Source organism: Scatophagus argus, chromosome 16, assembly GCF_020382885.2.
Source record: "Scatophagus argus isolate fScaArg1 chromosome 16, fScaArg1.pri, whole genome shotgun sequence".
Classification (NCBI taxonomy): Eukaryota; Metazoa; Chordata; class Actinopteri; family Scatophagidae; genus Scatophagus; species Scatophagus argus.
Genome location: NC_058508.1, coordinates 1,626,080 through 1,641,925, shown reverse-complemented (window position 1 = coordinate 1,641,925; position 15,846 = coordinate 1,626,080). Strand labels below are relative to the sequence as shown.

At 38.4% G+C, this 15,846-nt stretch overlaps 1 protein-coding gene across 8 annotated transcripts in view; it reads right to left on the bottom strand.

Moving 5' to 3' along the window:
• Window positions 1–15,846, bottom strand: part of rbfox1 (RNA binding fox-1 homolog 1) — a 129,457-nt gene that overhangs the window by 45,299 nt on the left and 68,312 nt on the right. For 7 of the 8 annotated variants that reach the window (XR_006845619.1, XR_006845620.1, XM_046414763.1 and 4 more), the window contains exon 2: window positions 7,953–8,222. Coding sequence is in view for 6 of the 8 variants with exons in the window: in XM_046414763.1 (XP_046270719.1) it covers window positions 7,953–8,222 (270 nt within the window). In the remaining 2 variants the exon portion in view is untranslated. Of the gene's footprint in view, window positions 1–7,952; window positions 8,223–14,131; window positions 14,263–15,846 lie in introns of those variants that run through there. The other variant, XM_046414766.1, reaches the window with a different exon arrangement.

Genomic DNA, 15,846 nt, shown 5'->3' with positions numbered 1-15,846 from the left:
AATTTTAATAATCTAAAGTATTTTTATGATTAAATTACAATATGTCATATAGTAAGGTGGAAGTATTCGTTTTACTTTGGTTTTTGTGATGAATGCAGTAACTTAATAAACTCTTTGTAATGACAAGATATCACGGAAATATCAAACTACTGCAGTAGACCTTTTGATTTCAATTCTCCACATTAGCATAAGGATGCATAACCAAATCAGAGACTTGGTTCCCCAAAGATGACGAAGACTTTTTACTTCGTATCAAAATCAGGTTTAAACAGATAGCAAAATCTATTGGGCATATTGCCATGAAATAGGCTATCAACAATGCTTCTCAAAGGATGGTCCAAAAATGACACCTACCTTAATCACTACATCAACTTTTCTGAGTTAGTAAACTGCAAGTATATGTTCATTAATATATAATACAATGTAGACAGGTCCCAATCTATATTATTCATAATAATAATAATAATTTAGTGGTATTTCTTCTTTTCCTGTATATATATATATATATATATATATATAATATAAAAACATATCCCTTTTACTATTTGTAAATATTTTTTAATATATATTTCTGTAGCATATATGTGGAGTGAATGTACAAGGCTGTTGCATTAAAATTTTCCAGGCTGGGATTAATAAAGGATATCTATCTATCTATCTATCTATCTATCTATCTATCTATCTATCTATCTATGTTGTAATTTGTTTCTCTCTGTATAAATCAAGTCACTCTGTATAAATCTGTAACATTTCCAGACTTACACACTTTGGATTTGAATGTAATTTTTAAAATATGAAAATAGTGTGTTCAAGTAAAAAATAGGCTGTGAAGCTGCTCGTTAATGTCAGGTTATTTCTCACATTAATAACTCACATACTGTGAACATATTAGCAGACCTTGGGCTGTAGATCCTTGGAACAAAATTAATATTTTACATAGGAACAGGGGAGATAATAGGTGAGGCTCTAATACGATCAACACAAAACACCCAAAACTGGTGTTAAAAATCCGTAGTATGTTTAGTTAAATGATACATCTCTGACAGGGTCAAAAAGGGGTTGGTCTAAAAAGGTGCTAATTATTACATGCAAAGTGTAAGGAAAACATGTTACATTATGAGTTGTTTCAGGTGATTATGTGTTCAAGGTTCTAAAGTTCCATCCATTCATTTATTTTCTATACCCGCTTTTTTCATCAGGGTCGTGAGGGGAGAAGCCTGACACATAAAGACACAAAATCACACACCCTTGACTCTGGACCTGGACTCACGTATCTTGGGATCCTAACATAAAGACAACGGTCTCTGTCTTTTATTCAGAAACAGTCCCAGGCTCCACACCGGCTAAAAATACCTGTGTGTGTGTGTGTATGTGTATGTGTGGGTGTGTGAGCTTGAAAAGAAGCAGCATAAGGCTAGCAGGCTGCAAATCTTAGGTATATACTGACACATATGGAAAAGAGTGTACACACACAGCAGTGACTGCCATCTGTGCAGAGCTCTTCATCGGTGGCAACATCCGCCTACGCTCACAAGGAAGACATAAAACAAACAAACTGCGAGACAAAGCATCTTATCTTATCCATCTTAGCATCATAAACTGATATGTGAGGCCAGGTCAGGATGAATGGAAGACATATTGCAGATATGTCACAGAGATGATGGATTTTCTCGTCAAATTGATTGACATTTTTCACAATTAGAAGCCTACTATCACAGGAGATAAAAGTGTAGAGTTCCAGAGTGTGGTTAAAGTTAAAGATGTAGAATTATTAAAATCAAAAAAGGTTCATTTCAGCAGCAGCATGAATGTTTTCAGCTTGTTAATAATTAAATTTAATTAGTTTATTTGTAATCTACCCATTAAATAGTGAAATAAGTTTTGTGCAACATCACTAAAACCCTTCAACAATGCTAGTAGCTCTGTGAGATTGCACTTTAGGTGATGTGCAATTTAGTTTGGCATTGGTCTACTAACATTTATTAATTAGCAATAAGGAAAAGCCACAACTAAAGACCTTTACACAACAGGGACAATTTTTCATCTCATTAATTTGCATGTCAATATATTTGAATAAAAAATGCAGTTTTTGTCAAACAGAAAGCAGAATCTTATCACAAAAGGTCTACTTAATTTTAGTTTATTTGATTTTATTGTATTTCAGTGTATTTTATGGAGTGTTTTAGGATAGGTCGATCAAGACTTTCGCACTGCAGAAGGCATCAACTAATCATTTTGTGCAAGACAGACATCATGCTGCAACTTCTAATGACAACGATGATGTGGCTCATTCACTATGAGGCATAAATGTTATCTGAATACTTGGTAATCAGCCAGTGGGCTCATCCTTTGGGGAGCATGAATTTGTTCAGTATATTTCTCTATCTGTTTCAGTGCACACACTGTAGAGCTCACAGCCGGGGGGGAGGGGGGAGAATTTTGGCGTTGTTCTATAAACACTCTAGCCACATGAGGTCATTCTTCCAAGGTGTACACACAGCACACACACTTCCAAAAGAGAAGCAGAGAGATTCTGATTGCCACTTCCAGTCATAAAACATTACACATGCTCACCCATTTGCAGGTCAAATATCGGGTTTCATACATTAAGTACAACTATCATAAATATCTACACCACACTCTGCACATATCTAAAAGTTGTTTTTTTTTCCTAATCTTTTACATTCATGTCCAAAAACCTCGGTTAAACTTAAAGAAACTGCTATGGAGTTCCAGAAGCAACTAGGTATTATTTGCATGCTGAAATCCCACTGAATCAGGTGACTCAGAATAATTACACATATGTCTGTAGATAAAATATGATACATGGAGGTAAAAGGTTTGTATTTTTAATTGTATGATATTATTCTTACAATATGATTCCGCCAAAAAGAAGATTTAATTATCACTCCACGAGCTATTCTAACTGTTTGAATTTTTGTAGAAAACAAAATACATTAAAATTGTATTATAAACTAATTTTAAGTTGGCTGTACCACTAATTTAATATAATAATGGGGATTATTTTATAGAAATTTGTCATTACTTTTTCCAATTAAATAACTTTTTTTCATTTAAAAATGTGCTACCTCGACTCTGATGCAATTGACTTTGTCCATATTTACTACTCTGTGTTCTCATTCAAGATCCTGCCCACAGCACTATCTGATTGGTTACAAATAATAGCCTAATAACACTGAATAATCTGAATCCAAAAACATCAAAACATCAAAAACATTTAATGTACTAACAATTACAGTATTTACCTGCAAAATGAGGAGTGGAAGTATAAAGTGGCAAAAAATGTAAATATTCACATAAAGTATAAGTACCCCAAAACTGTACCCAAGTGCAGTATTTTAGTACTTTTTACATTCATCATTAGTTATTCTAAATTTTGACTCTTTTAATTCACTGCAAATGTACATCAGCTCCAAATATTGGTTAATGGTCGATCCCTAATGTAGAATAATGAAAGATTGTATATATTATAGTAGAAGAAGAAGAATGTTGTACATAAGATGGCAGATTTGATGACTAGTCTTAATATCTGTATCTGTCCGTATCTGTGGGATAAAAATTCACTGTCGAGGTGAACAGCTGAAGCATGCAGAAGCGAAAGAAACCCTGAGTCCCAGACGCAGAGAGACATGGAGTAGACGTGGCTCAAATAAAGCAGTGAGAGGTAGGTTTGCTGCTGTGGGGGAAGGAGTGCAGCAGACAGGCAGAGCTGATGACACTTCCAGATGTACAGTACTCTGGCTTCTTGCTGTCAACATGCTTATGGAAGTATAACTTGGAGGCTGCAGTACACGCCGCTCACAGCATCGAGTATCTGAACAAGAACCTGCATCTCTGATTAAAAACAATACGAAAGACCCAGCCCAACTCGTTAATAATGGCTGATTACAAGCTCTGAACTGTAACACCTAGCATAATAATATGCAAAAGCTGCTGCGCTTTCAGATAAAGACAAACCAGTTGTCTGTTGGAAGTCTTGTAATTTTCTCTTCCATTGTATCAAATCAAGACTGGGTTTGAACTCTACTTTTTCCTTTTAACATGTAAATAACAATGCCTCTGAATCTCTTGCTTTTTGGACTACCTGTCAGGTGTTTGTGATGGCTGGATCCTTGAGGCTGGGGTACAAACTGGGGGCAAGGTAGCTAATTTGCCCTTGTTTTACTGTGTGTTGGTTGGTTTGTGGTCAACTGACAATGTGCAATTGTTTGGTTCATAACATTTGTATCAGTTTGTATCTTTTTTCTCTTTTATCATCTAAAATTTCTCTGAACATTGTCCTCTTACTGCCCAGCCACCATAGTGTGTAGATGAAAGAACAGTAGAGATCATACTTTTTTTCTAATTTTCATCTGAGTTGACTTCAGTTATTACTGTGCATCCATGGCAATGAGCTTAACAAGCAGTGAGTACATTGCAGCTCTCTTTTGCCCTGGGTTTTGCCTCTAGGCTATGCTGCCCTTACTTGTTAGTGAATGTTGCTGGGGATGTTTGCAGCCTGAAAGAAATACTTGCAAAAACATCTCAGGGTTGATACAGATTTCACTTCCTCTGAAAACATTTCATTTATATTTTATTTACGGTTAATATTCTTCTTAAAAGCAACTTGAATAAAATATCAGTCAAAAATAAGGTGGTGAATCAAATATTTTCTTGTTGTAGGGATATGTACAACATGATCTATCATTTCTATCAAAGAAACCAAACATGATTTCAAGTACAGCAACTGCATGAACAATATCTTATAGAAGAAATACTACTAATTTGCAGAATCTGGAGAGATGCCCCACCTTGTGTTGTGCACACACTACTGTCTCGGTCTATTCCAATAGGTTTTCCTACCCTGGGGGTTTGTTTAAATCTGTCAAATCCTGTTGTTTCGCTGGCCTTTTGAAGATTTGATAAAGGCCCAGTTGGGGTACTGGCAGGCCCTAAGCGCTGTCTTGATGTGTTTGTGCGCCTTCTTTATGCCCTCGGCTTGCCCATGTCTGCCCGGTGGTGGAGGGTTCTGATGACTCCCGGTTTGTGTTCTAGTGGAAGGTGAGAGTCAAAGAGCACACCCCACCAATATGATGTGACACATCTGTGCCCTATGTACTTCAGCCATGATGCAGCGAGTGCAGTTTGCTTCTTCACAGAGATGAAGCGGAATGGGAAACCTGGACAGCCTGCTTTAAGCACCCAGCTTCATGCTAGCTGGAGTGGACAGGGGAAAACGGAATGATCGCTAAAGAGGATAAGAGGAGGCCTCGCTGTCTTTGCTAATTCCAGATGGTGTTATCTGGGTCCTATATTGAACTGATAGTGGTAGGAGTTAGACCACACTATCTGCCATGGGAGTGGGAAAGGTTTGGCACACCATTGTTGTTACTGTTTACATTACACCATCTGCTGCTGTGGCCAGTACCAATGACGTTACCCACAAATTATTAAGGGACTTCAAACACAGCACCTCTGTGCCCTCATAGAAGTCAATGGAGATTTTGATCATACTCCTACCCTAATCAACATCAAGGATTCTGCAAACTGTGCAACAACAACTATTCCCCTGGGGATTGGATTAAGTGCAACTGACCCAAAGAAGGCCCAAAGAACTCATCCACGTTTTTGTTGTTTCCAGATGCTAAAAATAGGGGGGGGGGAACCCCCCAAAAAACTCCTCCAGAGTCTGTTCCAGAGTCTTGCAAGCCCATACTTTCAGATCATGAACAAGTCCTACAGGCTTTTTTTTTTTTTTTGCCATCCTGTTATGGGGTCCAGTTTTACGTTCCTTTCCATACATTCCATTTTTCCAGCTCAAAGTTTTTTACTTGCCTTTCAAAACAAACTGCTATTTTCTTTAGAAGTTTGTTGTCCATTTGTAAGAATTGCTTTTCTATAAGTCTCCCATTGGAACAGCCACAGATAAATATGGAGATGAATTTGAATTTCATCTACGTGAGCCCAGTACACAAATACTGTACGTGTGGGAATGTTTACAAGTTAATCTAAAGATTAACCCTTTTAAACATTTCAGCCAAACATTGAAGTCACTTTGGACAGGGTAATTTGGAAATTTTTGAAATTTGAAGGAGCAGACTCACAGTGGTAACGTCAGTAAAGACAATGTGACAAAAAACTACAAGTCCCACACTGCTACTATTGCATGATGTATAGAATATTAATACACTTAATGACTATCAGCATATATCACTTGTTTCAGAATGTATGTTGTTATTGAAACTCAGGAAGGAAATATAAAAAGTAGACATTGTGGTTTTAACAGCATGGTTTAATCAATCATTAACCCTCTGGAGTCACTGCAGCTACGTCATCTTAAATTGGTCATGGGATAAAGACGCGCTGGCGCGTCCCTCGACAAGCAAATACTGCACTGAATCAGAACTTTGTTGAGACAATAGCAACAACAGTAAAGCCTAGAATAATGTTAAGTTGATTTACTGCTCTTGGACCCTTGCTATGCAGACAGGATTTCTGAAATACTGCATTCATCATTCCATCCAGTCTTTGCTCATCAGAAAATAGCACAAACAACCACTACTACAACCTGTCCTGCTAGCAGGATTCACATGAGTACTCGGCTGAAGCAAGTATCTGGTACGAATAATGTACATTTTTCTGAGTACAAGTATCATCAGAATAAAATGTGTCAGTATCTATACTCATAATTAAGGAAAATGCTCATAGGGTGGCAGACTGAAGTTTATTCATTTAAATTTGTAAAAAAAACCAAAACTTACTCATAAGATAAAATAAGATAAGATAAGATAACATATAATTCATTATTTTATGTCACTAACTGTGTGTCCAGTTCTCCTCGTAGTTTTGTGTCTCTCCCTCCCTTCCTTTCTCTCTCTGTATCTTTCTGCAGGACTCTCTCCATCCAGATCTACATGTTGAACTGCATCCGGCCCTCTGACAAACCCAATGTCTGCTGTCAACATCTGCCCATGTTGTTCTTCTATGTAGTGCTATTATAACTAACTTAAACAACATATCAGCTAAAAAACAAATACATACAACACATAGTTTTTCAGAATTCCAATTATAACAACCTGTCATGTTTGTCCTTTGTAATGTATGATGTTTATCACATGTATGTTTCTCTCTCTCTCTCTCTCTCTCTTTCATCCTCTCTGTCCTGTCTACCTCTTTTTCTCCCCCTTCACCCAGCCAACTATCAGCAGGATAGTTCTCCCTTGTAAGCCGGGTCCTGCTCAAGGTTTCTTCCTGTTAAAAGGGAGTTTTTCCTTGCCACTGTCTGGTTGCTCAGGGGTTCAGGCTCTGGGTTTCTGTAAAGCATCTAGAGACAATTTTGATTGTATAAGGTGCTATAGAAATAAATAAATCGAAAAATAATCCTTCATTAGTCCCATAACTGGGAAATTACAGATACTCATACTCATACTCATGTTATCAAAACTATGAATTTATATGAGGCTATTCTTTAGAGGGTTTTCTAATAAATAATAAATACAGTCACTTCTGATCAACCCTTATCAGTTTCATGCTTAAATATACAACTTCCAGTCAGTCTTGATGAGTTTTGGTTTAAGCACCACCCTTTGAGAGTAAGGATACAGATAGTATAAGTATATGAAAAGATACCAGTAAAAATACAGATGATCATGTAGTCACTCTTCTGAAGTTGTTGGAGAGGATTGTCTCCCCTAAAACTGGACATTTGTAATCTCTGCTATTCTTGAAGAAATACATTGCATGGTCTACTCTTTTATTTGATTTTGAAACTACATGGGTGTGAAAAATTACAACAAAAAAATATATTTTGCTGTGGTGCATGTATGTAGGACAGAATTTCAATTGTTTAAACTGAATGATAATATAAAAAACAATGGGACAACATTACAATATTACACTCTAAAACCCAGCGATTGCCAAGTTAAACATTGGCTTCTCCTGTGATGCCTTACCGTGGCCGTGCCAGGGACTGTCTGACTGCAAGAGTCCGACCCACTCTGCTCACTGTGGTTCTGTGAGGACTGGTACATGTTGAGTGGATGCTCACTGACAGAGGCTTGAATTCCAGTGTAGTCTTGTGGTGCTGCTGGGTGTGGATGTGGATGGGGGTGTGAAGCTGTGAACTCAGCAGGAATGCCATTTTGGGGAGGGGGAGCAAACTGGGCTGATGAGTAAGCCTGGGCCATGGATGGATCTGGGGGTGCCGGTGTGTCCTGGTTACCCTGTACGAACAAAAAGATACAATATTGAATTTAGAGTACCTGTTTCAAAATTCTGTTATTAAATAGTTTGTGTTTCAAAAAATTCAGTGTTACTGTATCGTTCTTCTGTCATTTGATTCAAACATTTGTGTTCTCTTTTGACTTTTCATCAGATTGAAATTTATTTTTATTTCGCTCTTTTTTTAATTTTTTCAAAACTACTGACAGCTTTTCCTTAGTATGCTGACATACTAAATTAGATGCTGACCATGGTCAGCATTACCTGCAATCCAACACTCACTGTTTTCGAGGGAAAAATATCCATCTTACTGGCTAGATTGCAACAGAATATTATTAGCTTCCAGAGGACAGTCGTCAAGCTAAAATACCTGACTGCAATTTGTTTGATAATAACTTATTGCACTAACTTGAAAACTATTACTTGAAATTCTGTGAGGTTTCTTGTGGATATCAACAGTCCCCAGCAAATGAATCCATTTGTTTTGTAGGTCTTGAGCAAAACATCACAATCTAATAATGTCTTAGAACTCTTTCCTCTTGTGCCCCATTTCCTGCCATGCCCTTTTCCTCTGAAATAATCTGTTGACATCAGACAATCTGACTCCATTGAGACCTTTAAAACTAAACTTAATTCACCTGAACTTTAGTGCTCTGTTCTTGATTGGTTCAGCTCTCACAGCTATCAACATTACTTTTTCAGTGGATGGTTCTCAGTCACAATGGCTCTCCTAGCTGTAGTACTGTAGTACCTATCTGTCCTGCCGATAAAAATGCATCAAACTGTAAACTTTGCATAGACACTGCATTTCTCAAACTTCTGGTATTTTCTGTTTCTGACAATTTTTACATGTTATGTGTAGAATTTGTATAGACATCATCAGATTGTTTTTCGTTACTGTCAGAACTTTTGGACTGTGAACTCGGACTAGTGTTTGCTAACATAACTATTTCTTATTTAATCTTTAATTTTTTCACTTAATCGTACTACTAAACGGGACAATCAGAGGTTTTCAAGCACACTTCATTATATGTGGATACATTTAACATACAATATATTTACTAAAAAGTTATTTTCAGCTTTGAAAATGTTAGCTCAATGTAACTTTCAATAGTTTTTATTCAGTGTCATTTATCATTGAACATCTACAATGCAGGTTTGGTTAGTTGTGTATTTGCCATGGATGGTCCGTTCTTCAGTCATAGTCCCCTACTATTAACTGTAAAAAAAACCTCAAAATTGAATGATGCATTTCATCACCTCCTGCACACACATACACATAGCAGTCTATTCCATGTAAACGAAACATCAAGAGCTGGTTTGTGTAATAAGAACCAATTTATCCATCACTGAGAGAGCAGCATTATCCACTTGATTATAGCAGAAACTACCTCATACACTCACTGATCAAAGGACACACACACATTAATAAACTTACATACAGAGGAATTTGTGGTGAATATATTTCTGGAGTGTGTAATGCCATGTAATTCAGTTCAATTCAGTTTATTTATATAGCGCCAATTCACAACAAAAGTTATCTCATGACACTTTCCAATTAGAGCAGGTCTGGACCAAACTCTTTAATTAAATTGTAATACAGAGAGCCCAACATTCCCCCTTGAGCAAGCACTTGGCAACAGTGGCGAGGAAAAACTGCCTTTTAGAAGGCAGAAACCTCGGAGCAGACCCTGGCTCACGATGGCTGGCCATCTGCCTTGACTGTCTTTAGGGTAAGTATGAATTTTTTTACATCAGTTCAGATGCTGCCATCTCTGTTTTTATAGTTTCTTTGCTCCAGCAAACCTAATCTACACTGAACTCTTAAAGTTGTTGTCTCACTTCATTGATTTGTACTGAAGATCATTTGTGGAAGAAGCCCAAACAGTTTTTTCACCCTTCTGCACACTTTTCCAGCACATTAGCATGACATGATGCTAAATAGTTTACGTTAAACTTGGCCAGGCAAAGCTACATTTCATTCATGTTTTGCAATCACATAGGACAGACCATATCTGCTCTCAGACTGGTGTAAATGATAATGATAACTTCACAGTTTGACCACATTCTGAACAACCATTTAAATTCGTCCACTGCTAAAAGACCTAACCTGTGATCAGATGTCAGTAACCAGATACACTGCAGGTTAATACTCATAACTTATCAGTTGTGGTTAATTAACTTGAAGTATATATATATATCATATATATATTACATGCTGAGAATACCACTGGCACCACTACCACCACTGTTACTTTTACTCGCCAGATCTTTTCCAGTTCTTCTTTCAGCCCTTGTTTTTTTTTTTGTTTTTTTTTTAGCTTTTCATGTTCCTTTTTCTTAATGTTGCTGTCGCTTGGAATTGCTACATCTATCACCACTGCCTTTTCTGTTGTTTGTTGAAAACCACAATGTCCACCTGGTTCTCCCTCACCATTTTGTCTGGATCTGGAAGTTCCTTTTCTTGTGCTGCCATTATTAGTGCTCCTGTGCTGTCTTTCAATCCAGCCTTCTCTAGCCATTGGTATGATTTCTTGATATCAGCCACTTCTTCTATCTTTTGGTGATACATGCTGTGCAAGGGCTTGTCCCCTCCATAATGGTTCATCCTCCTCCTCATCATCATTGCCAGGTTTCTGCTGTCTGAGCATTCACCTAGCAGTTCCTCTCTGGGGGCCATCTTCCTGATGTATTCCTGGAACTTTGTTGTTTCATCCTGGACAGTGGCTCTGATATTCGCTAGTCCTTGGCCTCCCTTGTTCTATTTAGTGTACAGGCTACAGGGTGCTGGACTTGGGGTGAAGGAGTCGCCCTCTTTTCTCAATTGTCTAGATATCCCTGTCCTCTATCTTGTCCTTTGGCCAACTTATTGTGCCAGTGGCATATCTAATGATTGGCAGGGCGTCTGTGTTGTTGGCCTGGACCTTGTTTGTACCATTCACCTGACTTATCAGGACATGCCTCACTCTTTGTAGTTCATCCCCCTTCATTCTGATCATCTTTCCTTTCTTTGTTACCACCCGACCATAATGTGAAACACTGTGGGTATTTACACACAGGGCACAGCAGCTTAAGTGAAACAACAGTATAAATATCCTGACATGCTGACAGGATCAATCAAAAATGTAACATTAAGAGACACTGTTTAGAATAAAGCAGCATTCTTCTCGATAAATCCTGAGTTCCATTGGAGTTGTCTCAAACCTTCTATTTAAAAGAATAAAAGTTTAACTCCTTTAGAGAGTTTCATATCTCCTATCAAGTTTATAACTAGAGCTTTTAGCAATATAGACCTCAGGGACCAGTGGAGGTGCAGTGTAATGTCCACACAGGTTTAGGTCATTAAATCAGAGAATATAATTTCTTTAGGTGGATGATACATGCATATTTGGATTTGGATAAGCTCAGAGCTGACTTAAAAAAAAAAAAAGAAAACAGTCTCAGAGAGAATTCAGGCTCCTCCTAGAAATGGTGTTTCAACTGGCCTTAGCAGCAATTCAGTGGTGGAAAAGAAACGGTATGGTATATAAGCATGTGAGAGTATGTATGTGAAAGAAGTTACTCCTGTGGGACATTTATATCACAGTCATTACAGAGAGAGAGAGAGAGAGAGAGGTGCAGCCATACGTAGGAAAGGAAAGAGGGTGAGCGAGAGACAGAGAGAGGGAAAGAGATGCAGACAGTGAGTCTTGGCTAAATGCTCTGCTGTGTAATGAGAACCACATTTAGAAGGCTGAAATATGCTTTACGTGGCAGAGCACTGCCCCCGAACCCCCCCCACCCCACACACACACACACACACACACACACACACACACACATACTCACAGGCAACTCAAGGAATACAATTAAAATCCTGAGTAAGTGCACAGAGACAGAGAGAGAGAGAGAGAGAGAGAGAGGGAATTTCTCCTTTGAGGATAAAAAGGTCTCTGTATGTTTGTTACTTCAGAACCATTTACCACTTTTGAAAGACAGCACCTTCAAAAGGAAAACTACCACTGAGTACAACTCGGGTTCTATTATTATATATCAGGCCATCACTTAAATCCATTATGGAGACACCAAAGCAATTACTAAGACCTTGGAAATTGTAAACATCAGTAAGAACACATCCAACTGGCAAGACACTTCATCTATTAGACGATAAGACGGGTTGGAAACAAACCAGCTATGGATCCGACCTGAAATGTTGTTAATTACCCCTTAATGCAGAGGAAAACAGTGCACACAACTAAGGTAAGGACAGTGGATCAAAAGTTGAAGCAGGAAGTGAAATTTGTAAGATGTGATGGATGTTTACAATGAGCATTTTAGTTGATACTTTTACAGCTGGCCTTTGTTTTCAAGCCCAAGGTTTGTCTCTAACCATTCTGATTAGGGGCTTTGTCTATAACTGGTCTGAGAAGGGGGGGTTGTCTTTAACCAGCGTGATCACCTGGCTGCTCATGCTCCTTTCCCCATCTGACCTATTTTCAGGGATGTCTGTCACATTCCCAGATCTTTCTTGTAAGGGAAAAACAAATCAAAGAAAGACTTCAGTATAACAATACCACCAAACACGTGTGTAAATACCAGGAGTTTTATTATCGCCTTGCAAGCACAAGAAAAACTACAGTTCCCATTAGCTGCAGGGCAGCTTCCTACATCATTATAACTTGGTTTCATCAATTTCCATAAAAGTCATTTAAAGTCATTGGTTACAGTGTTTAGTACTCTTTGTCCTGCTGTTATGACATATATTAGACCTTACCCTACAAATATCTAGAGATTATGAGAAATGGCGTTCCTTAAAGGCCTCCTTAAAACAGAACTACTGAGTAAATGTTAATTTGAATGAGGTTTTCTTGCTTTCGGAACACAGCTCATTTCACTGCACTCTCTATTAGCTGGAGCTGAACTCAGGAGTATATTGTCCTGTATATTTTACAATTGAGTCTTACTAGGGAGGGATCCTTTATCACAATATGAAGAATAAATTATATGAAAAAAAGGTTCCTCGACCAGGAACGACTGCATCCTGAACACACTGTCTGTAAACCTGTAATCCACTGACTACCAGAGAAAACCTTGTTCACCAGTTGATTCCAGTCACAATAATCCACTTCCTGTTCCTAGATCTTAAAAGTTATACAGGCTGGCATTAATATAATCTTCAAGGACTTAACACATAAATGTTCTCACATTACAGATTTACATTCCAAAAGGCAATACACATGCTGAGAAAACTTAAATATGTTTGGAAATGCTTTAGTTCAAGATGTCTGATGTGTTCCTGTCGAAATGATTACATTAGTATTAAAATTAAACAGACTTGAAAAACGTAATGGTAATTCACAGCACAGTATGGCACAATATGTTTAATACTGCACGTTCCCTTCCAAATAAAATGAAATAAACAGTAATTCCCTCTCTCTTCCTCCTTCCTTCACATTCCCTTACCCTCTTCCTGCTGAGAAAACAAACCTTTGTTTTTTTCCTTCAGCTTACAGGATTTCTTGAGTTCATATCAGAAACAGAGCTGTTTCTCTCTCTCTCTCTCTCTCTCTCTCTCTCTCTCTCTCTCTCTCTCTCTTAATCGTAAATTCATCAACTCCTGCTAGCTGCTACCATAGATGGGAATGAACAAATGAGGTAGGAAAAGAGAGATGCATGCACACACAGACATCCTCACAAACAGAGCGTGCAGCCCTGCAAACCAACATCTTCACACAAACACACACACACACACACACACACACATACTCACAAATACCCGCACAACCCACACACGGAGCATGCAGCTTGCTGCCTTCTGCAATCATAGCGCAAACAATGTGAAGCAAAAGAGAGAGAGTGTAGAAGCGACAATTAGGAGAGAGAGAGAGACAAAGAGAGAGATGGTGGAAAAAGTGTATATTCTCAGAAGTACCTGCTCTACCATCTTGCCTCAGCCTTCCTCTTTGCACACCCAGCTGCGCAATAAAGTCCAGCCGCCAGTGTCTGCCTACAGCTAGCATCAATTATGGATGGCTTTGTGTGTATGTATGTGTGTGTGTGTGTGTGTGTATGTGTAGTGGGGGAATGAGCACGAGGAGGAGGAGGAGGAGGAGGAGGAGGTGCAACTGTGAATGAAAGCAGCAATCCCCAAAAATGTTTTCACCACTCTCCTCTCTTTCCTTTTTCACAGCCCTTCTCCTTTCCTTTATTTGTACTGTTACTCCCATCATTTTGCCATTTTTGTTTTCTCTCATTTGCATTATTGAAATATATTGACCAAAATGTACAGACACCCCTGTCCACATGTTTTTGTATACCTTTGTTCTGCATCTTTTAAGACACTTTAGTTCCAAGGAAGAGAAATCTTAATGCTAAAGAATATATTGATATTTTAGACTACAGTGTCTTTCCAACATTGTGACAACAGTTGATCTTTCCTATTTAAACATAACAATGCCTTCATACAAAGGCCAGCTCCATTAATTCAATTTCAATTCAATTTCAATTATTTCTATAGCACCTTATACAATCAAAATTGTCTCTAGTTGCTTTACAGAGACCCAGAGCCTGAACCCCCAAGCAACCAGACAGTGGCAAGGAAAAACTCCCTTTTAACAGGAAGAAACCTTGAGCAGGACCCAGCTCGCAACTGCAGCAGAACTATCCTGCTGAAAGTCGGCCGGGTGAAGAAGAGGTAGACAGGACAGAGAGGATGAAAGAGAGAGAGAGAGAGAGAGAGAGAGAGAGAAACATACATGCAATAAACATCATAAATTACAAAGGACAAACATGACAGGTTGTTATAATTGGAATTCTGAAAGACTATGTGTTGTACGTATTTGTTTTTTAGCTGATATGTTGTTTAAGTTAGTTATAATAGCACTACATAAAAGAACAAAATGGGCAGATGTTGATAGACATTTGTTTTTAAGAAATAGCTTTTCCAGTTTTATGTTGAAGACATAGACACTTGGACATGGACATGGACACCAACACTTTTTGGATGAAATGGTCCATGAGCCAGGGTTTATCGGCCAGCGTCAGTGCCCACCATCAGTAACAGTGTCAGTATGCTTTAAATAAAAGCTTGTGGGTAGAATGAAGAGTGTCTAGAAATCATAGGATATGTAAATACTAACTTAAAATAATAAGGTAATGGGTCACATTGACACCTTTAGCCACAGAAAGCACAGTGCTGTGTGTTAAGAACAATGCGCTGTTCTGTTTTTGTATTTCTGTAAGCCGGTACAAAGTGTGTAATTAGTGTATGTATATGTACCATGAATGTAAGAAGTTCACAGAGATGGAATGCTGGCTCCCCTGAGTTATTGTTGTTGTTAGCTGAGTTAATGTAGCGGCTAAGCTAACTTGTGTGGAAAGGCCTGGCGCACCAGGCTGACGGTCAGCTGCCTGCCAATGTCGGCACTGTCTGTAAATGTCTGAAGACCTAATTTTTGCGATCTGTTCCGTGCCACTGGTACTAGCCGGCCCTCGTTGGAGATTTTTCGGCTGATTGACCATATTGAATCTGTGGCGGTGCCTCTCAGAGAGAGAAATTGCTGTGATTGGCTGTTCAGCTAATCATTACAACATGGTCACCCGGAATAAAGCAGCTGAAGACCAAATGAAACCATCTAAGTGGTACTG